Source organism: Cydia fagiglandana, chromosome Z (genome assembly GCF_963556715.1).
Source record: "Cydia fagiglandana chromosome Z, ilCydFagi1.1, whole genome shotgun sequence".
Lineage (NCBI taxonomy): Eukaryota > Metazoa > Arthropoda > Insecta > Lepidoptera > Tortricidae > Cydia > Cydia fagiglandana.
Genome location: NC_085959.1, coordinates 39,750,792 through 39,776,195, shown reverse-complemented (window position 1 = coordinate 39,776,195; position 25,404 = coordinate 39,750,792). Strand labels below are relative to the sequence as shown.

The 25,404-nt window shown below is 41.2% G+C and overlaps 1 protein-coding gene across 2 annotated transcripts in view; it reads left to right on the top strand.

Moving 5' to 3' along the window:
- LOC134678390 (uncharacterized) overlaps positions 1-25,404 on the top strand; it is a 104,203-nt gene extending 78,799 nt beyond the window's left edge. Inside the window, exons 4-21 of one of the 2 annotated variants that reach the window (XM_063536950.1) lie at positions 2,394-2,531; positions 5,493-5,576; positions 8,138-8,275; positions 9,550-9,695; positions 10,585-10,784; positions 11,346-11,513; positions 12,925-13,075; positions 13,787-13,943; positions 14,584-14,694; positions 15,924-16,033; positions 16,504-16,618; positions 18,229-18,388; positions 18,852-19,063; positions 19,534-19,758; positions 20,280-20,428; positions 20,819-20,950; positions 21,458-21,588; positions 21,820-25,404. In XM_063536950.1, the coding sequence (XP_063393020.1) occupies positions 2,403-2,531; positions 5,493-5,576; positions 8,138-8,275; positions 9,550-9,695; positions 10,585-10,784; positions 11,346-11,513; positions 12,925-13,075; positions 13,787-13,943; positions 14,584-14,694; positions 15,924-16,033; positions 16,504-16,618; positions 18,229-18,388; positions 18,852-19,063; positions 19,534-19,758; positions 20,280-20,428; positions 20,819-20,950; positions 21,458-21,588; positions 21,820-21,893 (2,592 nt within the window). In that variant the 5' untranslated portion in view covers positions 2,394-2,402 and the 3' untranslated portion in view covers positions 21,894-25,404. Of the gene's footprint in view, positions 1-2,393; positions 2,532-5,492; positions 5,577-8,137; positions 8,276-9,549; positions 9,696-9,853; positions 9,970-10,584; positions 10,785-11,345; positions 11,514-12,924; positions 13,076-13,786; positions 13,944-14,583; positions 14,695-15,923; positions 16,034-16,503; positions 16,619-18,228; positions 18,389-18,851; positions 19,064-19,533; positions 19,759-20,279; positions 20,429-20,818; positions 20,951-21,457; positions 21,589-21,819 lie in introns of those variants that run through there. The other variant, XM_063536949.1, reaches the window with a different exon arrangement.

Sequence of the window (25,404 nt, the reverse complement as noted above, 5' to 3'; positions counted from 1 at the left end):
ACAGTGACAGCTCGCTGAGACACCGTCTCTATATATTATAAGTCTATGAGTCAGACCGTGAAAAGTCTGCAGCGATTTTGATAGCCCACGTAGTGCAAGTGTCATTTTAAACGTCAAACTTCTATGAAATTATGACGTATAAATAACACTTACACTGCGTGGGCTATCAAATCCGCTGCAGAATTTTCTTGGTGCGACTCTATTCGTATGGCGTTTGTCGATGTATAATTGTCATCTTGGAATTTTAATTTCGATCAGCGTTTTCCATAAGCGTGTGTCTTGGCTACTGGGTCCAAATGGTCCAAACAAAAAGACAATATCGTGTGATATTGTCGGTCGATTATGTCAGCGAGCGACGTATCTATGGATAGCAGTCAGCCTTGCCTGGTGAAAGGCACTGGACGTCCTTGCTGGCAGATTTATCGTGGCCGGTATCGGCATTGCGCGAATTTCTTTGGTATTGGGTTATAGGTGCACAGATGTCTCGATTAATCATTAAATTATTAACGCTTAATGGTAATAACAATTGAAGAATTTGGCTTACGATAGATCGGAATTAAACGTCACTCGACCGCGAGCCAGCTACCAAAAAGCCATTCCTAATTATACTATGGACGGTAGAGGAAGGACGACAAATCTCTTATGGCAGAACTGTTGCAAAAGTGTCCGGCTGTCAGCTATAAATGATAGTTCAAAATATCTCCAGAAGCGCTAAAGTAGCTAAGAACGTAGGTGTTATTGACGGAGTGAAGTGCATTGTCAATTATTTGAAATTTTTATCAAATCTTCTAGGTATCGTTGCGCCACCTATTTAAGGTTTTTTGACGGCTACTTTTTGATACACGGAGATTGTATTACTTACCTCTTACCTTCCTATCCTATACAATAGAAGTTACGCTCTCATTTGAAATACTTCATGTCCATGCAAAAAATTATATGAAACAGTTGAAACATGGCATGTAACGTACAATATAAATAAATATGTCTGGGATTAGTTTTTGTTGCTAAAAATTGTAATACAAAGAAGATAGAGCGAACACAAATTTTGTATGTGAAACTTGTAATCGATCTATTTTCCCTGTAGTTATCACAATTTCTAGCTAATTACCACAATTCCGAAATAACTTAACCCTAAAATTTGCTTTTGTCGTAGTCAAGTTAAAACAGCCAAGCTACTCCAGTAGGCGTATTATGGATGGATTTATCCACGTGATAGAATAACCGTCAGTTTTTAACACCGGGCCATTGAAAGTGGCGGATGCCGTTTTATCACGCTGTCGCGTAGACAAGAACGGCCATCATACCTATCCGTGCAGAGCTTGGGCTCTAAAGCCTGGGTTTAAAGAACGGGTCACTCACGTATTTTAAGTCGAATAAAGTGTCTGTGTCTAAAGCCGACCACTGACTAACAGTCCGCCGGACGATATCGGCCGGACAGTTGTTCGGAACTGTCAAATTTTTGTTCTAACTGACAGGCCGATATCGTCCGGCGGCCTGTTAGTCAGTGGTCGGCTTCACGGAAGTATGTTATTAAAATGGGCTAAGGAAATAAAAATCCAACCATATATCACCAGACAACAATACTACCCTTTTACATCGCCAGTCGGTTAATAAGTTACGATAATTACATAATTTGTATTTAATTTCAATCTCATCACTTAATTCATCTTATCAATACGCGTTAGAAAACGAAACAAAAACTTGCGCCGCCGTGGGAGTGAGCTTTCATTAGAAATCACTCATTACGACCGTGTACTGCAAATTGATTCTTATCGCGGTACGATTAGAGGTTGATTCAGCTTGGGTGTTGATGAGAGCTTATGAGGCATATACTAATTGCACGTTGCATCAATACTGTTTGTGGAACCTGTTAGTTTAATATGGCGTTGGAAGGGCACTGGTAGAGGTGTAGGTCTATACAGTTTCACTGAGGCGTTTGATAATTTCTGATTTTTTTATCTCACATAAACAATTATTTGCTGATTTTGAGGGTTCCGTACCCAAAGGGTAAAAACGTAACCCTATTATTAAGACTCCACTGTCCGTCTGTCTGTCTATCTGTCTGACATCAGGCTGTATGTCATGAACCGCCGTGATCTGTGAGAATTTCAGCTGTCTAGTTGAAATTCTCACTGATAATGTATTACTGTTGCCGCAATACTAAAAACAGAATAAAATAAATATTATTTAAGTACAACAAATGTGATTATTTTTGCCATTTCTTGCGTAATGGTACGGAACCCTCCGTGCGCGAGTCCGACTCGCACTTGGCCGGTTTTATTTTTCTAGTCTATCTGAGTGTCCCACCCACTACTGGGCGAAGACCTCTCCCCTTGATCCCCACGACTCTCGATTTGGTGACACTATTCTTAATTGCTTTTATTTCCTTTCAGAATTCCAAGATGGCGCTGCTGTACATTCTTCTCGCCGTGGCCTCCTCGGCGCTGGCGCAGTCCAACTACGACCAGCAGGCCAACAGCATCCTCTACCAGGGCGAGGGGCTGCCGGAACAAACTGTACTGGACGGCAAGGTACTCGTGCTTCATAATTTTATTCTTTATTGTGGCCCTAGTGAAAAAGGGTTGCTTTCACGCAGCTTAGGAGTAAAAGGGCATAGGTGTTACTTGGAACTTATACCCATTTACAACTGCGCTGCCCGAGACTTATACCTTTTTTCACTAGGGACAGATTTATTTTTCATCTCAAGTTAGTTGTTTATAATATGAATATAAAAGTAAAATATAAAAACAATAAAAAATACATATAAACACATTAGAAAAAAAACCTAACCTAGGGTGCCGCCAGCAGCGGGGCAAGGCTCAAGCTGCCGGTGGTCAGGGCTGCTGAGAGAGGAACCGGCGGACTATCCGCGCCGTGTCCAAGATCACCGCCTTCTGCATCTGGCCCTTGATCCAACCACCTAGCGAGAGTCTCTCAAGATGTTGGTCAACTCGAGACTCTTCGCTAATAGACCGTCCGCTGAAATTTTATTATTATTATTCTAGCCTGTCGTCCCACTGCTGGGCAAAGGCCTCAGTGCCTCAGGCCCCCAATTTCTCCACAAATCTCTGTCCAATGCAATGTCTGGCCACTCCTTTAAGATGGAGTCCAGTTTTTGACCCACAATTCTTTCGGCATTCGGCAGACGTGACCAGCCTAGGCCTATTTTAGCTTGGCCGCCTTCCGACCTACATCGACGATTTGGGTCCTCCTAATTTAACCACTCTTCTTCTTCTTTGTCCTCGCCTTGTCCCATTTCAGTTGGGGTCGGCTCTCCTAATCAATATTCGCCAGGCCATTCTATCCTGGGTCGTCTGTGAATCTAATTGGGCTGACTTTAGATCTTGGTTTATTTTAGATGTCCACGTGTCTCGGGGCCTGCCTCGTCCTCTCGGTCTGGTTTCAATGTCAAGCACTGTTCTCGTCATGTGCTCTTTTGGGCTCTCTCTCCTAATTTAACCACTATTAAAGAAAAGTCGGAATAATATAGAATTCCAAGATGGCGTCTACCCAGTAGAGCGTACCATGGCGACGAGAGAAAAAAATTGATCCTAACAGGTGTCTAAATGAGCATAACCCTACTTTTGTGTCTCAGTCGGTTTACCCAAACCGGTACTACGTAATCACGCTACAATTTGTACCGCAAGAGGTACTTAACAGTTCAAACCAATTCAGAACCAAAAAAGCCTAAGTGACGCACTTTCTATACAACTTTACGACTTTTGACCGCGAGCTAACTGTACTATACTATCCGTAAACCAAATTGAAGACCGAGGTCCTAAAATTTCTCTTTCACCCTTGCATAGTCGTAACTGGAGACTAACCATTGATGGCCCTTATGTGTTTGAAATAAGGTTGAAGACGAGTTAACAGCGTGAATGGCTTGCGGGCTTGCGGTCAGTTTCTGGGTTAGATAAAATTACTTAATAAAAGTAAAACAAGAAAAGTAAACAATGACCATTGTGGCCCAAATTGGATTAGACATTTCTCTTATAAAACAAAGTCCTCCGCCTCGTCTGTCTGTTTGTGTTTGTATGTTCACGATAAACTCAAAAAGTACTGAACGGATTTTCATGCGGTTTTTACCTATCGATAGAGTTGAAGATTCTTGAGGAAGGTTTAGGTGTATAATTTCGTTAACCCGTGCGACGCCCGGGCGGGTCGCTAGTGTCATATATGACATTGAATCGTTTTGACTCAGTACATGCGCCAAACATGCATGGGCGGGGGCAGGTAGGGGCAGGAAGCCAGCTGCGATATCAAATTTGGCTCCCCCCCATCCCTAGTTCACTGGCAGGCTAAGCCGCTCCCATACAATCGAAGTTGCGCTCTTATTTTAAAACGATATGCAGGCAAGGCTTGTGTGGCTTTTAATATTGGTCTTAACTAGCCTCTACAATGTTGCAGGCCCTAACAATGGCGGGGTCTGTGTCCACCATATCACGTTGCGGGGTATATTATGAGTTACCACGAGCTCACGTTCCGATGATATGATATGATTTTTAGATATAGATGAGTTCCCCGCCAACTTCTATTCTCGCTTTTGGGTCAAACTCAAAACCATGTTTAGGTTTTACCTGTGGACTTAGGTACCCAAAAGTTAAGGTTTATAAATAATAGCTAATTTTCCTATTTAGTCCTTATCCACATGAGAGGGTACTGCTTTTATTTGGATAAGTATGATAAAATCATTTGTTCCATACCCAAGTTAACTATTGCCCACAGGAGAAAAACCTTGTATGTTCATCGAACGATAATGTTTTCTCTCTTTTGAGACAAAAATGAACGAAATTGTCCATCACGATACAAATATTAACAAGGCAAAGACGTATCCTTACATCATGGAGACAGACCGACATAGCCCAGAGGAATAATTAGTGTTTTAGATTTATGCGCCGCCTGCGCAGCTAAATATAAAATTATGCGCGTGCGTTCCACGGAATACATAGTAGTGTAATGATGGGGTGAAAATACTTTCAGTTTTACTTGCCAATAATAACTATTTGTAGACCTTATTACAAACTTAATAAAGGTGTTAACTAATAGTTTACATATTATGCAATTATGTTGCAAAATTATTCAATTATCAACCTATTGTTACTTAATTTGAGGGTTTTAAAGCTTAAATATTATACGCGATTATGCCCCTTTAAAGTAAATAATAATGTGTGATAACTGTGAAAGTTTTAATCAGTGTTTAGATGGTCTTATTTAATTTTGTCGGGTGTATGAATTTTAAGAGTTACCGATTTATACGTCTAGATAAGATAAAAATTCGTTCGTTCGCTGTTTGCTAATCGCTACCGGTCGACAGCTGGTTTAACCCTTTGGTCGCCAACAAGTCGCCAGAAATGTTAAGTGCCCAAATCAATTGTACATTCCAACAAAGTTCACGATGACGCGCTGCGCACTTTACGAGTTTGCGTGGTGTTTAAAGGGTTAAATTGCACCTATGAGTTTTCAAAATGTCTAAAATGTAAAATCTATTTCAGGTCACAAAACTGGACGACCTGAGCCCCGTCATCTTCTTGAACCGGACGAAGGCGGCCCTGAACTGCGCTGCTGGATCTATGCAGGTATACTATTATATCGGGGGGCACGGCAGTGCTCCCGCCAAGTCGAGCGCGAAGCAAACACTGCCGTACCATCCTTTACTGGAACCATTTCGCCGCATTTTCAGGCCCCTATTTGAGAACCTCTGGATAAGACCAGAACGCAGAAATTTTGGTCATCCAGTAAGCTATAATCACATACTTAAAATCCAAAATTTCAAGTCTGTAGGTCATTTAGTTCCGAAGTTAAGCGAAAGCAAAGTTTCGCATTTATGAAACTCACTCATGATCATCAGAATAGAACTAGTACTTCCCATAAACTCAGAGAGCTGAAATTTGGTACAGAGTTAGGGTTTAATGGCCACATAAAGGGAAAACCTAAAAATATTGCAATATCAGTCACGTTTTAAAGATATAAGAACTGCATAAGTAAGTTTGTAATCCTATATAAATATATAATATTACAAAGTTACTGTTGCAGTTCCTACAAATAGTAGGTAAAGTAAAGTGTTAAAGGTACACTACGATGTACGGTGTGAGTATGAATGAAGATATGTTTAGTTATGATATGTGTATACATAGTATGGGTATGAGTACCCGAAAAGAAGGACTGCCTACATAAAGAGATGAGATCCCATCAAAAACATTACATGTAAAAAGGTGCAAGTCTCGCAACGCTTTTACTACAAAAAAGTTTTGAGATGTAATGTGAAACCAAGTCGGTTATTTTAATCAGTGCCAGGGGGTTTCTACAAAAAGAAGTGAAATCCCACCAAAAACATTCTGTAAAAAACTAGCCAAGTCTCGATGGAGCTGCTTGTTTATCTCTAAAAAGTAATGAAATCTAGACAAAGTCGTGCCAAGTCTAAGGTTCCTTACTGCGATTTCTTTATTATTATAGTTAATGTTGTGTGACTTGGCCGTTGAAGGGTACACAAGGGTACAAAACCAGGTGCTCCATGACACCATTGCACCAATCTGTCGCCAGAACCGCTACCCATTGACGATGGAAAATTGCCACTTGGAAAACGTTGATTCAATAACCAGTCAATAGTAGGCTTGATAAAGCTGCGTATTTCAATAATACTTATGTATGGGCGAGCCTGAAACAAACACTTCTTTTTGGTGCAATGGCAGATTGGTGCAATGGTGTCATGGAGCACCTGGTTTTGTACCCTTGTGTACCCTTCAACGGCCAAGTCACACAACATTAACTATAATAATAAAGAAATCGCAGTAAGGAACCTTAGACTTGGCACGACTTTGTCTAGATTTCATTACTTTTTAGAGATAAACAAGCAGCTCCATCGAGACTTGGCTAGTTTTTTACAGAATGTTTTTGGTGGGATTTAACATTACTACCAAAACCACATTATACCAATGTTTCAATTCATCGTTTGGCAAAAATGCGTACCCTAAATTTGCCTTTAGTACAGACGAATTACTTCCCCTTAACTAACATGAACTGATAATTCCGCTATGAATTGTATCACGGGATTCATGGGCATATGTATAATTGTATCACGGGATTCATGGGCATATGTATAATTGTATCACGGGATTCATGGGCATATGTATAATTTGGGACGGGTGGCGACGATAGGTTGTTTTAGTTTTTTTTTTACTTACTAATTTTTTTTTATGCAGGTCCTTTTATTGTGAGATCAATGAACATCTTTTTCTTGGTTTAAATATTATTTTACAATGTATGTGTGGCAGATAGTGTTGCTAACCCTGATTTTCAATGAATTGCAACATTGATAACGGGGTTCGTTTGTATTGTCTGTCAATCCACTTTTGTCTGTAGAAAAAAAGCGAAAAATTAGTGCGAACGGTAATCGTCGCATAGAAAATTTAAATTTCGCGCCTTCTGCTACTGACGAATTTGTTTGACCGACAGATTCTAACTGGCCGAATAGACTCGATGGCCATAAAACAAACAAAACCCTATCGCTGCAACAATCGCCTGTCAAGATTAACGGCTCGCCTAACGGTCGACGGGTGCCCGTCTGTTTGCCGTTCGGTTTAACGCGTTGCATAACTGATTAGCCGTCATAAAGCGGCCTCGACTATTTGAGTGTATGTGTGGTTCTTAGTACCAGGGACTCTAGTGCGGTAGAGTCAGACCAAGTTAACTCGCCAGCGATTTTGATAGCACAGACCTCTGGATTTGATAAAGCGCTGGTGGCCTAGCGGTAAGAGTGTGCTACTTTCCATCCGGAGGTCGCGGGTTCAAATCTCGGCTCGTACCAATGAGTTTTTCGGAATTTATCATTTGATGGTCGCTTTTGGCTGAAGGGAAACATCGTGAGGAAGCCGGACTAATCCCGATAAGGCCTAGTTTCCCCTCTGGGTTGAAAGGTCGTTGGCAGTCGCTTTCGTAAAAACTAGCGTAGGCTACGCTAGTTCTTAGGATTAGTTGCCAAGCGGACCCCAGGCTCCCATAAGTCGTGGCAAGATGGCGGACAAAGCGAGGAAGATGAAGACCTCTGGATTTGCAGGTGTCCATGGGCGGAGGTCGTTTGTCGACTCCTATATCGTAAATAAGTACATAATTGTTAATTTCAGTCGTTTTATTTTTCCAGATCGAACTAAAATTCAACGAGAAATTCTACGGCATCGCGTACGCGGACTTCGACCGTCACTCAGCTTGCCAGGTGGTCGGCAAGGGTGCGACTTCGTACAAGCTCGAGCTGCCACTGAAGGGATGCGGGACCAGACAGGTTGGTACAAGTTGTATTTACCACTTGAACAGGGGGCCTAGACAACATGCCAATCTTTTGCGCCATAGCGAATGAAACGCTTATGTCTCTCTACATTACTATCTCGTTCGCTACGACGCAGAATTGGTATTTGGCTAGGCCCTCAGCGATGTGCGAGCATTCTAAGTCAAAGCTATCCCCCGGCTCTGGGCTACACGGAAGACCAGCGCTGTGGTATTACTATAGTTCGTTTTTTAGTATTAGAAAAAAGGTAAACAATCTTGACGTGTCTTTTAAATGCCAAACACGTTTTAAAAATATGTAAGTCACGGTAAATATGTAATCTAATACGATCATTTCTATTCTTCTGCTTTCATAAGTTCCTGATTTTTGAAAACGTTTTCACAGCAGCGTTTTCCAGTCAGCGTATTCTGTGTTCCTTTGTAGTCACCAATAGTAGTAGTAGCAGCGCCAATATTTTTTTTATAATTATAAAACCTACTTTTTTTTCTTTGCTGATGTACATGTCTATTTATGTGCCACACGTTACTTCAAGAAATACCCAGAACCTAGTTTTAAGTGTTTAATGATTTAGTTCCTTTTGGTGTAATTTAAGGTGGCGCAGTATGTACCTACCTAAGAGTAGGTTTTTACAATAAATGATTTTCTATGATATGTATTAGAATCAGGCCGTGAAAAGTCTGCAGGTATTTTGATAGCCCACGCAGTGCAAGTGTCATTTTAAACGTCAAACTTCTATGAAATTATGACTTATATAATACGCTGTGTGGGCTATCAAATCAGCTGCGTACTTTTCTTGGTGCGACTCCATATTCAAGCGAATGTATATTTGTTTTGTATTATGCTACATAAAATATATGATTTTATAATATCATTTATAAATATACCTCTATCTGGGTATATCTGCATTGCTAAATTCTGAACAATAGGTATGCAAAATTGATCGGCGAATTGGTTTGTTAGAAAGTATTTTTAGGCATCGCGAAATGTTATTTTTGTATGCTGTGCGATTTGTTTTATTCTTTCGGATACCTCGGCCCAGACACAGACTGTTCTAGCCGTGCTTCTAGCATGAGTCAATTTAAGAGGTATAAGTATGGCTCTGTATTTCTTTCATCCTATTTAATGCCATGCGACTGTATCGTTAATATCTGTATCGTTGATAAATCGCAAGTGAAAACATAACATTATCATGCGCGATAGTTTTCCTCGTAATAACTGCTGTATAACCAATTAGTTTTTTCCAAAACCCTCACAACTCCTTAAACTTGCAGGACCCCCTCCGCGTGTTCACCAACAACATCGTGGTCCGCTTCCACCCCGGCCTGGAGATGGACGGAGACGAGGTCATCACCATCGTCTGCCGGTACCCGCCGCCGATCGTCCCGCCGCCACCGATCTCCGAACCTCGCATCAATGTGTGAGTGCAATAGCAAATATCGTGGTCCTCTTCCACCCCAGCCTGGAGATGGACGGAGACGAGGTCATCACCATCGTCTGCCGGTACCCGCCGCCGATCGTCCCGCCGCCACCGATCTCCGAACCTCGCATCAATGTGTGAGTGCAATAGCAAATATCGTGGCCCACTTCCATCCCGGCCTGGAGATGGACGGAGACGAGGTCATCACCATCGTCTGCCGGTACCCGCCGCCGATCGTCCCGCCGCCACCGATCTCCGAACCTCGCATCAATGTGTGAGTGCAATAGCAAATATCGTGGTCCGCTTCCACCCCGGCCTGGAGATGGACGGAGACGAGGTCATCACCATCGTCTGCCGGTACCCACTTCAGTATTTTATTATTATTATTGGGGTGTTGTGGGCCTTTAAGTGCCACGTCAACCAAGCTGTGATCTATTGTGACGGCCCTTTAAAGTTCACTACTAATTAATGCCTGTTGAATTAAGAAAATTCCAGATTCTCTGGGCAGTAATGGTCTGTGCCTCATAGGGTTGCAGTACCTACTTAGTACACTTCCGATAAAATTAAATAATTGTATCAGATTACTTTGCCACTCTTGTGAATAAAATGCAACTTTGTCAATAGTTTCTGAGGAATAAAGAGAGCCTCTACGAGCTGGTGTGAGCAAAGAGTCGATTCAGTAGGAGTAGCGAAGAAAGTGCTATTGTTCATTGTCAGTCTCACTTTTCCTTTCTGCCTACTTTTAAAAAGTCCTAAGTGACTTCGATGTTTTTTGTTACCCAATGCCGCTACACTACTGTTGCGACGTCGTTGTTAGCGTGTATGTATCAAATTGTAGTTTGTTCGTAGTTTGTTTCTGAGCATTTAATTGTCAATTCCATCTTTTCAGACCTGAGAAGCCAATACCAGCCGCGGCGCCGCTCGCCGGCACCCACATCCTCATGATCATCTGCGCCATTCTCTTCCTAACCCTTCTACTGCTGGGTCTGGGCGTGTCCTACCTGTGCTTGAGGAGGCGCGCGCTGCCCGCCCCGAGGAGGTTGATCGATGACTCCTCTGCTTCTATCGTTAGCAGAGAAAGTATACAAGGTAATACACATTCTTATGATCTGTGACATGTTCCTAATCCTTCTACTGCTGGGTCTGTGCGTGTGCTATTTGTGTTTGAGGAGACACGCGCTTGTTCCAAGTAACCCTTCTAATACTGTGTCTGGACGTGTCCCACCTCTCCTACCTGTGTTTGCATGCGATGTCGTCAAAAGGAACAAGCAGGAAGAAAGTACAAGATATTTGCTATCGTCAGATACTATTTTCAATGAACTCAACTCTTTATTTGCATTGCAACATTTAGAAGGAAAACTTAACTCCCAAGTACTTGTCATCTGTAGTGGTGTACTGTGCGCTGCTGCATTTAGAAGTAAGGGGACATCCCTTAATTCGTCTCACATTTAGAGGGCGTCATGAAAATGTAACATGTTGTGACTAGGGGGGAGGGAAACTCACGAACTTTGTGATATCACTTTAACTTCATCAGCTGCTGTGCTCTGCCTTGGCATGTACGTTGGGGCTCTAGGAGGCAGTAATTACAAGATGTATACTTATCTGTAAAATTACGCTTTGTATTCCTTACTAACTAACATAACTTTCCAGAGGTGAAAATCCCCCGCGCCCACCCCGTGTACCCGCTCGCCGCGGAGGCCGAAAGCGCCAGCGTGGTCTCGGACACGATACCGTCTGACTACCCGTCGGAGACCCCGAGCGAGGCCGAACACGCGCACACCAACCAGGCGTTCATGATCGACGAGTATCATAGCGAAGGTAAGGGTTGATTGGTGACGAGAAGTAAATTGTAAAAAAACTTGTGAAGAAGACCCGTCCACATTCCACCCGTCCAATTTCTTTTTCAATGTCTGTGAGTGCGTCTCACTCTCTCATGAAGAAAAATGGTGAGATACAAAACACATTGGACAAAGATATTGGTCAGATGGAATACCACCTTCAGACATAGTCAGAAAGGAAGAGCTTCACTCCGTCTGGTCTATCGACCTTATGTAAGTGGTGTATGTGTACAAACGTAAGTTGAAAGAGCTTGAATACGGTCTTCCCAAAGACGGTCTTCCCTGCATTGACCTTAAGACAGTTCCTTTTAGTTGGATATTTATTTATATTATTACCCTTAAGAGGGTCTATTTGAGTCGTGAGTCGTGACAGTCACAATTACTTGCTCAATTGTAATTTAGATTTTTATGAGAATCGCGACCAACCGCGACAGCTGTATTAAATTTCGACTATAATAGAGTTATGTATTTTATAATATTGTATTTAATTTATTTTCAGTTCACGAGACTGCATTAGCCATGGGTTCGAATCCTATAAAAATATTTATTAGAAGATCCATAATGCATGTTCAATTATTTGAGTATTTTTATAAAAAGCATGGATTAAAAACATTTAATGTATTTGTGTGTGTAAACTGCATTAGGTACATTTATTAATTTTAATTTGGAGCCTACTTGTGAAATAACAAAAATCACTGTAAGTACATAATAATAAGAGTGTACCTACGTGAAACCAATTGCAATTCATTCATTTCGCAAATAGGCTATAATTGTTTGACGGAGCATTAAAAACGATTTATTGGCTACCTACCTACCTCATTCTTAACACACATCGGTTATCTACCAACGCAGTTGTAGACACTTAGATCGTTCTTGCAACCGCAATGTCACTTGATTATAATGTAATTTTTAACTGAACATATAATGATACTACCTTAATATCTAAAAGATAATTACTAAGTACAACCAAGTCAACAAGTTAACCAAACACGCAAAAGATAATGTATGGGTAAAATTATTGTAAATTGTGAAGCATGCTACGCACGCAACTCGGCGTATTACTATCATAGTACCGTAGATATACATAGTTCCATACGTAATATGTGACTTATTACTTATTAAAACATTGCATTTATTTTAATTTTACTATGTTTACACATTAAGTATCATTAATTTAAATGAAATTTAATCGCGTATTAAACCCTCCTCCTCCTACTCCTGAAAATTATCTTCGTTATTCGTCTTCGTCAATTTGTCGAAGCGTTTTAGGATCACTCTAATATCGCGGAAGACACTTTGGTAGTAATTTTTCAGATATGTTTAATACGGGATAAAATTCCATTTTGTAAATAACATGTAACAATTATAACACAACCTAACCAACTAACCAGGTTACGGCGAAACGCACGAAACGACCACATCTAACGGGCGCTTGCACGCAGCGCCGGCGTTCGACGTGCGCGTGCGCGTGCAGCGGCCGCCTGCGCCGCCCTCCCCGCCCTCCACCCTTACGCCCACCGAGACCGACGGCGGCAGCGTCAGGTTAGTATCTTTACCCACAGGCCTAGTGGCGGATGTGCCCTAAATTTCAGTACGCCCGGGCCTAGGTCGGCCAAATATTAGGGGCGGCATTTTCTGACAAAAAAAATCGCTGATGATAACAAGAAATACCTAAAAATGTAGTCAATATGATGGGTGATGAGAAGGGGCGGCTACAGGGCCTGGGGTATAGGGCGGCTAAGATTACAAATCCGCCACTGCACAGGCCACGTTGCGATCTCGACCACAAAAATATATGTATAAGCGCTCAACACAACGCACGCTACGATCGGTCACGTTTGAGTCAAGCGGCTTGACGTTGGCGCCGCCCGCCATACATTAGTTTTACCGAGGCCCACGGATCGCGTTCTATGGCCTCGCATGGCGTTGCGAGCGGGCGTGCTCGGAACCTCTGGTTTTTTGCTGAGGCGTGTGTATAATTATCTTATGGACGCTCTCTATACGAGTGATATTACTGTATTTTGTGTCATTATTGCGCAGCGATCATTCGCTGATATTTGGATTAATTACTGTCACTGTTCATATCTTGGAACCTCATAGTGCTGTGGAAGCACACTGAATATTAGTTAGAAATATAAAAATCTTTACAAAGTGTTTAGGATTTCTCAAGTTCTGTCACAAGACTTTGACTCATCCCACTTAACCATGGATAGTTTCAACTGCAATTTACCAATAATGTGACTTTACCACCAGGCAAACCATGATACTAGAGGAGCATGAACGCCAAGAGTCCGTCCGTACAGTATCGCCCGTAGCGTTACCTCTGCCCGCGCGTCAAGCTCACCTGCCGCCGCCCGCGCGCCCGCCCCGCCCCGCGCAGCTCTACTCGCAGGTCAGCAGGGACCGACAGGTACTAGGGGATCATGTAACATGGAGTGTGCTTGTGTGTGTTTGTGACAACCAGTTGGGAAGAAGATCGAAGGTGTTCATGTAGTTCGGGTTTCGATGAGGACCAGGACCATACAACAGGTTCACACCTCGAGTCCTTCCAGTCTGATGAAAGGTAGAAGGGGCCAGATACAGCTACTATAAACTTAAAAACCAAGTTTGCACGAATTTATCTAAAGGATGGCTCAGAATTTTTAAAAGGTTAACAATAACTACCACCCATCAAACCCAAGTGCACATTCAAAATTTAACAAAAACCTAATGTTTAATTGGCACATTACAACGTACCTTTACATTAATTAATTCGGGTTTTATGATAATTATCATCACATTTTTGAATTAATTTGTGTGTTTGAGTGTTTGTTTTTGTATAACGAATCATCTAAACAGATTTAAGGTCAATTGTTGGACGTAGTGGCTGGCAATTAAAACTAACTACATATAGATTTTATCCTAAAAAAGCTCAGAATATCTAACTGACCTTTGTACTGCACAAATATGATGAGCTCTGATTACCAAGCGACAATATTCACCAATCGAACAAACCCACCATTCCACCCAACCAATCACATCATCTACATTTCTAACCAATCACTAACCAGGAATGGTCACGGCGGCCGCGCTCCATCGTCTCCCTCAACACGGAGATGACGGACACGCACTCGGTGACCGAAGTCACTGACCGGTCGCATGCGAGGATGTTCCACATCAAGGTATGATCATGTTAATGTTATAGAAGTGGCCAAAATATGACCTACGTGATCAGAACCCCTATATAGACCCTATAGTGTAAATTTCATTCGATAGCGTGACAACCATTAACGTTTGCGTTATATCTATTTTTGTATGGTTTTGAACAGCGCGGCTAGCGGGACCTTTTAGAAACTCAAAATCCGATACAAAATGACACTTATCACAAACGTGTAAGTTACGTCACGCCATAGAATGAAATTTAGACTGGGGGTATTGCTCATGATAGCTGGCGCTTGAAAAGTAAAAGCTTATGCGCTTACATTCGAAACTGTTTTCGCTATACTACGCTAGTTTCCGTATATCAGGACTATCAGGGCCGTTTCGCGTAGGAGGATTTGCACTATGTGACTTGCTGCCTTAAGTAACCTAGAAATTTTCCGTAGAAAGTTATTCACACTATACTGCATCAGCTAACCTACTCTCTGCTACTTACCGTATTACGATTTGTTTCAAGCAAATAGCTTCTGTGATTTGACATTACAATATACAAAAACAAATTGGCCACTTCAAATAAATAATATCATAAATCTAATAGCTCGATACATATATTCGCATTACCCTAATTTCAATAATAACAAGTTCCTGGGAAACGGCAGATTGTTATGAGGTCTTTGAGTCAACTATGGGTGCACTTTCATGTTGGTAAGATCCATGTTGAAATTTCATGAGCACCGTTCGTTTAAAGTTATCAAGTCGCATCAAGCTAACTCTTGACCAAGTGTGGGATGTTCTTAAATTAGTCCTAATCTGCTTTCGTCACTCATTCTACATTCGTCACAATCGTCGGTGGCTTTCAATGTAGAATGAGTGACGAAAGCAGAATAGGACTGATTTAAGAGCTTGACGAAAAACGAATGGGACGACCCAAGACGATACCGTCAAAATTCTGACAATGTGTATGACTCTGAAAATATGAAGTCAGTGCAGAGTCAGGTTCGAGTGCTTAGACGGGTTCTAAAGCGAGGTTTAGACTGGCAAATCCTTGCGTACAATTTGCGTTACATTGCAGACTTAAGCAAACTGATGTAATCAGAAGTTTGATCAGATACCGCAATGTAATGAAAATTTCATGCAAGTTCATGGCAGTCTAAACCTCGCTTAACAAACATGAGAGCAAGTCATCCCTAGTTGATCTTAAAACCTCACTCCGCCGAGTCATTCTCAATAATGTCATATAACGGTAACACAGAAGCCGCCGCCACCGCCACCAGTGATGAGCGAGCGTCTGGAGACCGAGGAGCATGAGGTCCTGATGGAGAGCCTCGAAGCCATTCCTGAGACGCCTATCCTTCCAGCCAGGTGAGACCAATTAGACTAGTCATTACTCTGGTGGTTATGAGCTGTAGAAAACCCGTATGGTGCCGCCACTGCCACCAGTGATGAGCGAGCGTGTGGAGACAAAAGAGCATGAGGTCATGATGGGAGGTCTTGAACCCATCCTTCCAGTTAGGTAACAAAAAACAAACTAGTTAAAGTAAGAATGCTACAGGAAAGAGAGAGGGGTGAATGTACGAAATTTTTCGTGCTTAGCGTCCATAATTTATTGACGTACTTAGTAGGTTGAGCAGAAATTAATCAGCCGTTGGAGACTGTTGTGATTGTAAACTCAAAATTGCATCGGCCATCATAGTCATCAAAACGTTGTCACCACGGTATGCCTGTAATATACGAAGTTATGATGATTAAGACAGTTGTGTTGACCTTATTGGATGACCGACATCTATTATCTAGTTATATCTGTGAAGTAACTGATAATAATTTCCCAACAGGAAACCGGAGATCACGTCGCACGTGGTCGACGACGTGTTCCTGCGCACGATCACCGAGAAGAAGACGATCGAGGACATCGAGCGGCACAAGAGGCTGGTCACTGAATACAAACAGGTACAGTTCAATTGTAGGTTGTGATGTTGGGGTCTTACATTATTATAGTTAGATGGATTCGATTTGATATTGAATAGTCCTAGATATTTTCCTGGTTAAAAGAGTGCTTTTCAAAATGCTCATGTTTTTTTGCCAGAATAAATTTTGTAGGTAGGTATAATGATTATTGGGTTAGATGATTAGCTTGCTGCTTCCCGATGCTGCTTAAAGGAGCTTCAGACACATCTGACTACACGAGATAAAGATTTTTTGTTATTATATAATCCAACAAAGCTACACCGGCTCTAACGGTTAGTGTCTAACCCTGTTCGCCTGTTCGTGCCGATGTTCACAATTCATTCGCGCGATCAGTAATATTTGATGAACAACTAGCAATGCACGCACGAGAACTTTCCAAAGTTGCGAAACTTTCCACATGAGAAATTCTCGGTAACTTCTGAGAATGTTCTCGAGAACGAGAATTTATTTATTTATCGTAGTTTATACCGTGAATATTCACGATAGTTTAGGTGTAGTCCTTACCCCCAGAAAATTCCGACTTTTGGTCGTCCGCTTCCGGTCAGAAAAATGTATGACGGCCCGGCCAAACGGTCAGACTTAGGTGGGGGGTGCTCGACCAAATGTCATAGAGGGACCCTGGCAGTTTTTGACGCCGCCATTTTTTTTTCAATATGGCTGACTTTTTTTTTACTTTTTTAATTTTGTTCTAGCGCGCTGAAATTTTGGTCACGGAATCTCGGGGTCCCCTAGATACCTATGAAAAATTTTTTTTTGGAAATATGCTACAATTTCGGGAAATCTGGCCACTTTTATTTTGTATGGCAACTTTTAAACGGTGCGTGATAGGTGGGGGGTGCTCGACCAAATGTCATAGAGGGCCCCGAGACAAAATAAACTGCATTAAAAAAAAAATCAAAATGGCCGACTTTTTTTTTTAATTTTTTCAAGTTGGTCCGAGCGCGCTGAGATTTGGCATGGCGGGAGATAGAGGCCTCTAGATTCTAACGAAACATAAAAAAAATTTTGGAAAAAATTGTCGAAAGTCGAAATGTTCTCTGAAATACAGTGAGAATTTAAGCAACTTATTGGTAAACTTATCACATCAACAAAATAGCTAACTGTAATAGACAATAATATATGCATAATAACATTTAGTTTTATGTTATGCCTATTTAAACTTTATTTCAAGTATATTCTCTTGTTTAAACAATAATTTCCATGTTGCATGAATGTTCTGAGAACATTCTCGAGAACGTTTCCGCTTTTTGGGAATGTTCTGCAATTTGTACATTGCTATGAACAACCCATGCAAGTGATTTTTTGACACAGGTTTCAATGTGATCGATATTAAACTTTCGTGAGACATATTTTAAATTGTTTATACGACAACAGTTTCACTCACTTGAATTTTTAGTCGCTATTGGCGACATGTTTCGGGCCCGTCGGCGACTAAAAATTCAAGTGAGTGAAACCGTTGTCGTATAAACAATTTAGGTTTCAATGTGCTTTAACTTAGCACACACACTTTGGATAAATCATTTCTTCCTATTGTTTTGGAATCTCTCAAGCCATGTGTAGTCAAACTGATTTCTAACGTATATCCATGTTAGGTGCCCCCGCCGCCCCCGCAGTTCGACGTGACGATCCGCAACCACACGCTGCCGGAGGCGCAGTGGGAGAACTTCTCCGACATCAGCAGCGCCTCGGGCATGACGCTCACGCCGAAGATGGAACGAGTGCCTCTGTCACTGCCGCCGCAGAAATATATCGGTAAGTTCTTACAGCTTATGTTGCCCTGGTACAGCCAGCAGCAGAGACGTTAAGTTGGAAGCTTAACGGAAAGATGTGGACACCTGTCGTTATACTCACCGTTGACTTGCTTCAAGTAATGGATTTTGAAATAATCTCACAATTTTAAATATCGGAAATTCTATGTTTTACTTAGAATCGTGAACTCTTTTGTTTTATTAAGAGAAGTACGTAGTATCCCTAGTTTGTAATATGTTATGTTTTTTTCCAGTAAAGCAAATTGGTATCAACCGGTAAAAAAATCTCAAACTTCAGCTATGTTTTTCACGCAGCGCGGCCATTTGCCAAAACAACAATCTGACGCGTCCCTCTTTTGCCTCTCGACTCCTCTGTTAATATCCTGCCGGTATCTTTCGTGGTGAATGACAAGTTGGTTAAAATTATACTTTTCTTCTAAGAATGATTAAAATTTAAACTACCACAGGCAAAGGCGGCCCCGACCTCTTCTCCCCCGAACTCATCAAGCAATCGCAGTACCAGCCCTCGAACCTGCCGCTGCTGCCCGAGCTGCCTCCAGCCCGCAACCCGCTGTACCGTGACGATGACGAAGATGTACCGGAGCCGGTGCCAGCGCCCCCTGTTCCTCAGAACTGGAGCGTGCTCACTAGGGTGCTTAGCACTGAGGCGCAAGATGAGGTATGTCAAAGCTTTAATGTCTAGAGTGGCCACCGTTTTCACATGTTGTCCATGACAAAGTGACAGGCATGATCAGATAGTCCGTAACAAAATACTGCGTATCGACACCAGAGTTAAAGCCACGTACGAAAATAATGTCATGAAATAACAGCGAAATTTTGATACAAAATTGTTTCTTTTTGGTACCGATAGCAAGCTGAACAGTCAACTACAGCCAGCCTTAATATCGTGCACTTTAGTCATTTTCACCCAATCAATATTTTAGTTCCGTGTTTGTGGTTAGTTATTTCCTCTAATTTTAAGGGCTCATTTATTAGACGATGCGAAAACTCGCATGGGAGTTTCATTACATTGCGGGTTTTGATTGGTCGGTTGAAATTGACGTAACCAACAGTCCGCAATGTAACTAAAATCGCATGCGAGTTCGGGCGCCCTCTAAATCAGCTTTAACATTTGTATCTATTATTCAGGTCCTCCAAGAGTCTGAGCGCGCGCACCGCCTCACTCGCGAGGAACGCCTCCGCTGGCGCGAGCTCATCACCCACGAGTCCACACTGCGTCGCGAGCTGGCGCGCTCCTCAACCCGCGAGGAGTTCACAAGAGTGGCCCATGACCATCGCTTCGCGCCGTTATACACCCCGCACAAGTGGGAGGTCATCATACGAATTCTGGCGCCTCCTCCAGAAAAACCCAAGGTAAGAATTAAACTTGTATGACACTTTAAATTGTTACTTGACCCTTAATGTTACCAACGACTTCTGGGAAAGACCTCGGTCTATTGAGATGCTGTGCCCGATATTTTGCTACTCCAGAGCATTCGAGGATGACCTGAGCGGCTGTCTTTTAAAATACTAAACAAACGACAGGGTTGAGTAGAGGAGGGCAGGCCTTTCCCCAGCAGTGAGACACTAAACTAAATAGGCTGACAAAAAAAAAAAAACTAAACTTATATGACACTGTAAATAGTGTAAATATTATAATCCACACTTCGACGCGAACTGGCCTACGTAGACCCTTAATGATGCCGACGACTTCTGGGATATACCTCGATCGATCGACGTGCCGTGGCCTGTATTCTGCTTCCCCAAGACATTCGAAGATGACATGAGCGGCTGTCTTTTCTGCCTCCATGCGTGTCATGCAGAGCTATCTGTAGCACGTAGGGTTAACAGGTGCAAGCTATGGCGACTAATGATACTATATTGAATTCCCACAGAACCGCTATCGCAAGAAGAGCGAATGGGACTCCCGTTCGCGTCGCAGCTCCCTGCCCACCTTGTACGAGTACGACAGCGACGCCACCTCGCTCCGCGAGCCGGGCCGCTCCCGGCGCTCCTCGTACCGCAGCGACCACGTTGACATGAGGTAATAATGTCCCATGAGGTAGTAATGTCCCATGAGGTAAGAATGTCCTATGAGGTAAGAATATCCCATGAGGTAATAATGTCCCATGAGGTAAGAATGTCCCATGAGGTAAGAATGTCCCATGAGGTAAGAATGTCCCATGAGGTAAGAATGTCCCATGAGGTACTAATGTCCCATGAGGTACTAAAGTTCCATGAGGTAATAATGTCCCATGAGGTACACATTGTGACAGATTCCTTGAACTCTGTCAACGAATTAGAACGAAATGTTTAAAAATAAATATTTATTCATTATTCATTGGAGGAATCCTGTATTTGATACCCTCATTAAAAGAAATACTTTACGAATCCATCCGCGGCCCCTAAAATTAATTGTGCTTATGTTAATTAGGTCCATGTCGGAGATGATGGTAGACTATGCGCGGGAGGAAGCTGACAGCCACTCCGAGGTATCCGCCGGCACACAGCTGGGCCGGTACTATGACGACGACAGCGATTCCGAGCACCCCTTCCATCAGAACCAGTGAGTATTAGTAGTACGGTTATAAGGTAAGGTGGGGACAGACTAACATAGTTTATTACCTATTTTGCTCGGGGCAAGACAAACAGTATGAGGATTCCATACAAGTGACAGTCTTACCCTGGGGAAAGTTTTATTCCACTTTACGTAAAGTAGGATATGCTATAATTTTCACTTATCAAAGCGACGTTTCACAAAAAGCGTGTTTGACTTGTAGGCAGAAAATAAAATACGAATGAAAACCAGAGAGCTAGTTTTTAATCCTAATTATTTAATCCTATGACTACCAAAGACATCAAATGAAGCGCGTGGCTTCAGCGCAATATCGACCTTCGTGAATTCCGACAAGGTTCGCGATGACGCGCCGCGCACGATAGGTACGGGTGCCGTTCAAAAGATTAAATGTCATTTAGGGTTCTAACTAGTCTTACTGTGTCCAGGCGTCTTGTCGTAGTCGCTTGTCATTTATTTAAGTTTGTTACAAGGAGTAAATCTTTGGTAAATTTCCAGGCCTTGGTCTCGTCATTCTCTTCATCGATCCGTGAGTCAGCCTTCCCTCGCCCGCTCGGCGACCGAGGTGGTGGAACAGTGGACCGCCCCGGAAGGCGACGTCACGCCCAAGCCAGGCCGTCGCGTTAGAGGTAACTCTACTTATATCTCACTCTACATTGCTCCGTGTTAGTTGCTCTACATATGACTCTACACCGCTTGTTGAGTCAGCCTTTCTTGAACCGCTCCCTATAGCGATGTCACTTCCAAGCTAACATATCTAGGCTATGCAGACCCTGTATAGTTGTAAACATGATCGATTTGCGTCCAGACTATTCCAAAGTTGTATATATTATGTAACGTTCCATAACATTTATTTGCAGGACCTCAAGGCTTGACAACATTTACTTCATCCGAAGTACGCACGTTCCAGGCCTCCAGGGAATGGCGAGAGTAAAGAAACTCAAGAAAGGCCCAAATTGTCCGTTAGGCGCCCACCAGAGTATGCCATAAGAATATTCAAATATTTGTAGTCTGTAAACACTATGAAAAATTGTGGGAAAAACCGTTCGATGTGTGTCTGTAATCCAGGAAATAGTTCTTATTTCCATCGTCATAGTCCATTTCCGAAGTGATATCGATTTGCCCGAATTTCAAGTCTAAAAAAGAGGTAGTTAACTGAATAAATAAATGTGTTTTTTATGGGTCATATATGGGACCCAAAAAGATTAATTGTGAAATGTTATGATACGTGTTTGTTGTACGCTCTACTGTATTTATTATTCTTATGGTAGATAATTTTAAACGCATTATAAGCTCAAAATAATATCTCAATATAAACTCACTGCCTTTTGAGAAATGATTTAGTGTATATGTGTATTATTACGATTCCGTCCACTATACATTTATATTTAGATAATAATATAACTAATTAAGACTTAATAAATTACCAGATATATTGTACCAGTGACTTTAAAGGTATTAAAGTATTTTTGAAACGCATACTTGCAAAGTAAGCATTGATATTTTCCAAGCCTGCTTAGTAAGGCCATACTGTATTTTTTACAAAACGTTTATAATATATTGTACAGATTAAAATTATACATATTTAAATACCAGTTACATCGTCACAATGAATATCACTATATTTAAAAGTGGTTTTCTATACTGACGATATGCACGTGTTTTCTGGTAATAATATAAATAATGTTATTGTAATTAAATATAACAATTATTATACATAGATAATAGTGTCTTATTTTTTCATACGTGAGAATGTGAATCAAAACATTTTTACTATAGTGTGAAAAAAATATAAGTTCATTTCAGATTTTCCTTTATAATATTTTGATATACATTTACTAACATTGTGCCAAAATAAAAGGTTTAAAAAGCTTTTTAATATACCGGCTTAGGATTAGTAATTAAATTGTACCTGTTATTGTGTACAACGCTTTGCGAAAGATTTATTTGATAAGTACGTCAATTAGGCATGCTACCAACTTTAAATAAGCAAACAATAGTATCCTCCTAAGGCCTAGACATACAGAAGAAAAATCCAGAATTTCTCACTGAAATTTGAACCTTTAGTGCAGGGAATAGAGATGATTTTGGTTTTGTTTGAAAATTGAACGAAATAAAACAAATGCGACTCTGTTCCAATTGAATATGAACTCAATAAGTACTATAGGTAGGACCTTGGGCCTTAGGAGGGTATAGTTATTCGAAATTTACCTTACCCCTTTGACCGTCAACGGTGTCCACTGACGCGTACGGTTACAGTGTAATATAGACCTTCGTGCATTCCAATAAGGTTTAGAATGGCACGATATATATAATAGGCGTGGCATTTAAAGGGTCGAACAATCTCACAACTGTTCTACTATTACTGCATTATAAACTTAATGAAATGTGGTGTTTATTTTTTATAAAAGTTAGCTGTAAATATAATTTAAGAGGGATGTTTAAGACCTAGCAGTGGAGGCAAGTCGCCATAGTAAAATTTTAAGGTTATATGCATTTCGCGTCAACGGTTATATCGTTTTCATACTTTTAATTAATGAGACATATTTATTTGGAAATTCTTCCAAATATATGATTTTTTTTCTTCATAAAGCGTTTGCAATCAGACAGAATTTCTTACGTAACTTCTGTTTTAATTTTTGCTCTTCAGATCTGTGGATCCGATTTTATACTAAAATTATACTGTTCATGCAGTTCATGGTATGCAGGGTAACAATATGCTATAATAAATGCAATTTTGACATGATTTCGTGATTTTGTTCTATCGAGCCAACTTTAATTTTTAAAGTTTTGGTTGGGGTCTGCCCTGGCAAATATAGTCTAGTTTCTGTGTGATTTTTTCATGGCATAAACCCTTGATTACAACGTGTAAAAATTCAATCAAAAAGTACAATTTTCATCGAAGAAACAAGAGATTGGCCTAGTCTTAGGAAAAAATCTCTTGCTTAGAACTTGTCAGCTAAAGTAGATGTGCGCATGCATATTTCCTTTGTATTCTTGCCTCTGTTGCTACGTCGTATGGGTTGTGGAACTGTTAATGCAAGTTGTGCTCAATTGAGGTTGTAGGTGTTATACACGCGGAGCGTTGGACGCATTTTATTAAAAATCTAAGTTAAACCTATTTCATAAAGGTCGCACAGCCACTGCGTGTGCTATTCTGCATCTGCATAGACGTGACGTACGTGCGCTAAAACGCTGGAGCCGTAGCCGTGTACGCATACGTCACGCAAGCGATGTGCCGTCTCTTATAACGATCTGTATATTACAACGCGCATGTGCGCATTCTCCTATACCCAAGTATGTACAGTAAAATATGTCGAACAAATGTGAAATGTTTCGAAATTATGTGAAAAATGCGTTTAAGGCTCCTCAATAAGGTTGTGTTACAAACACAAGTTTATATCACTAGAAACCGAATCGAATCGTGTATAGTTAAATACGGTTTTTGATTTCAATACATAAATATGATAGACGTTCGAGTGCTCACCACTGCCCCCATACATGTCATCTTTAAACTAAAGAGTGTCGAAATTCCCGCTATAATGCCCGATACAATTATTGAAGTTACGCTCTCAATTAAAACTTTTGCATTAACCTCTAGTCACCCATACGTCAAACCTTGCCAAGCAAAATAAAATTTTATTTTGTCAACACAAAGTTCAAATTAGAATGGAACAGGAGACCTTTTTATAGGTCTCTGGGCGGCTAGAGGTTAATTACGTAAAACATTGCATGAACGTTTACGTAACGTTTAACTGTCTGGTACTAGTTTTCTAAGCTAAAAATTGTTATATGTAGGTATATTTAAAGAAAATAGAGCAAGTAGGTAGAAGTTTTGTAGGTTTGCAAAACTTACTCGCTGTAATTTCTGTCTATTACAATTTCTAAAAAAACTAGTCCAAACTAGGTACGCATCATTGGACCTTATTACAAAAGGCATAAGGTTCACGATGTACAGTTAAGTGGTAGGCGATGGTACCAGTCATGTTACCAAAATGTTCATGTCAAATTTCATGTTATTTCAGAATGTTATTTTAATATGACAGCGTAACTTGGCTTGTATGGAGGCGGCTAGGTTTGTGTGACTCTTAAGTTATATAGAGGAGGCAGTAAGGTGTCATCTTTTGGGGATTAACATGTCGAGCACGAGAACCTTATAATTAAGGTAATGTGGGGTATGAGGATTCCATACAAGTGTTTTGCCCCGGTGATAGTCTTACCCCACCTTACCTTATAGAATATTGCAATCAGCTTAGCTGATATTTCAATTCATTCCAAATGCTGTCGTTTTTGGTTTGCAATTAAATGTAATTACGTTTTAAATACGGATTTTGATATATAATCAAGTGGTGCTACGAGACAATATGTTTTACGGTTTAATTGTAGTATATTAACCTACTGATCGATTATTTTGGTAATCTTCAATATACGTACCTTAACAATTA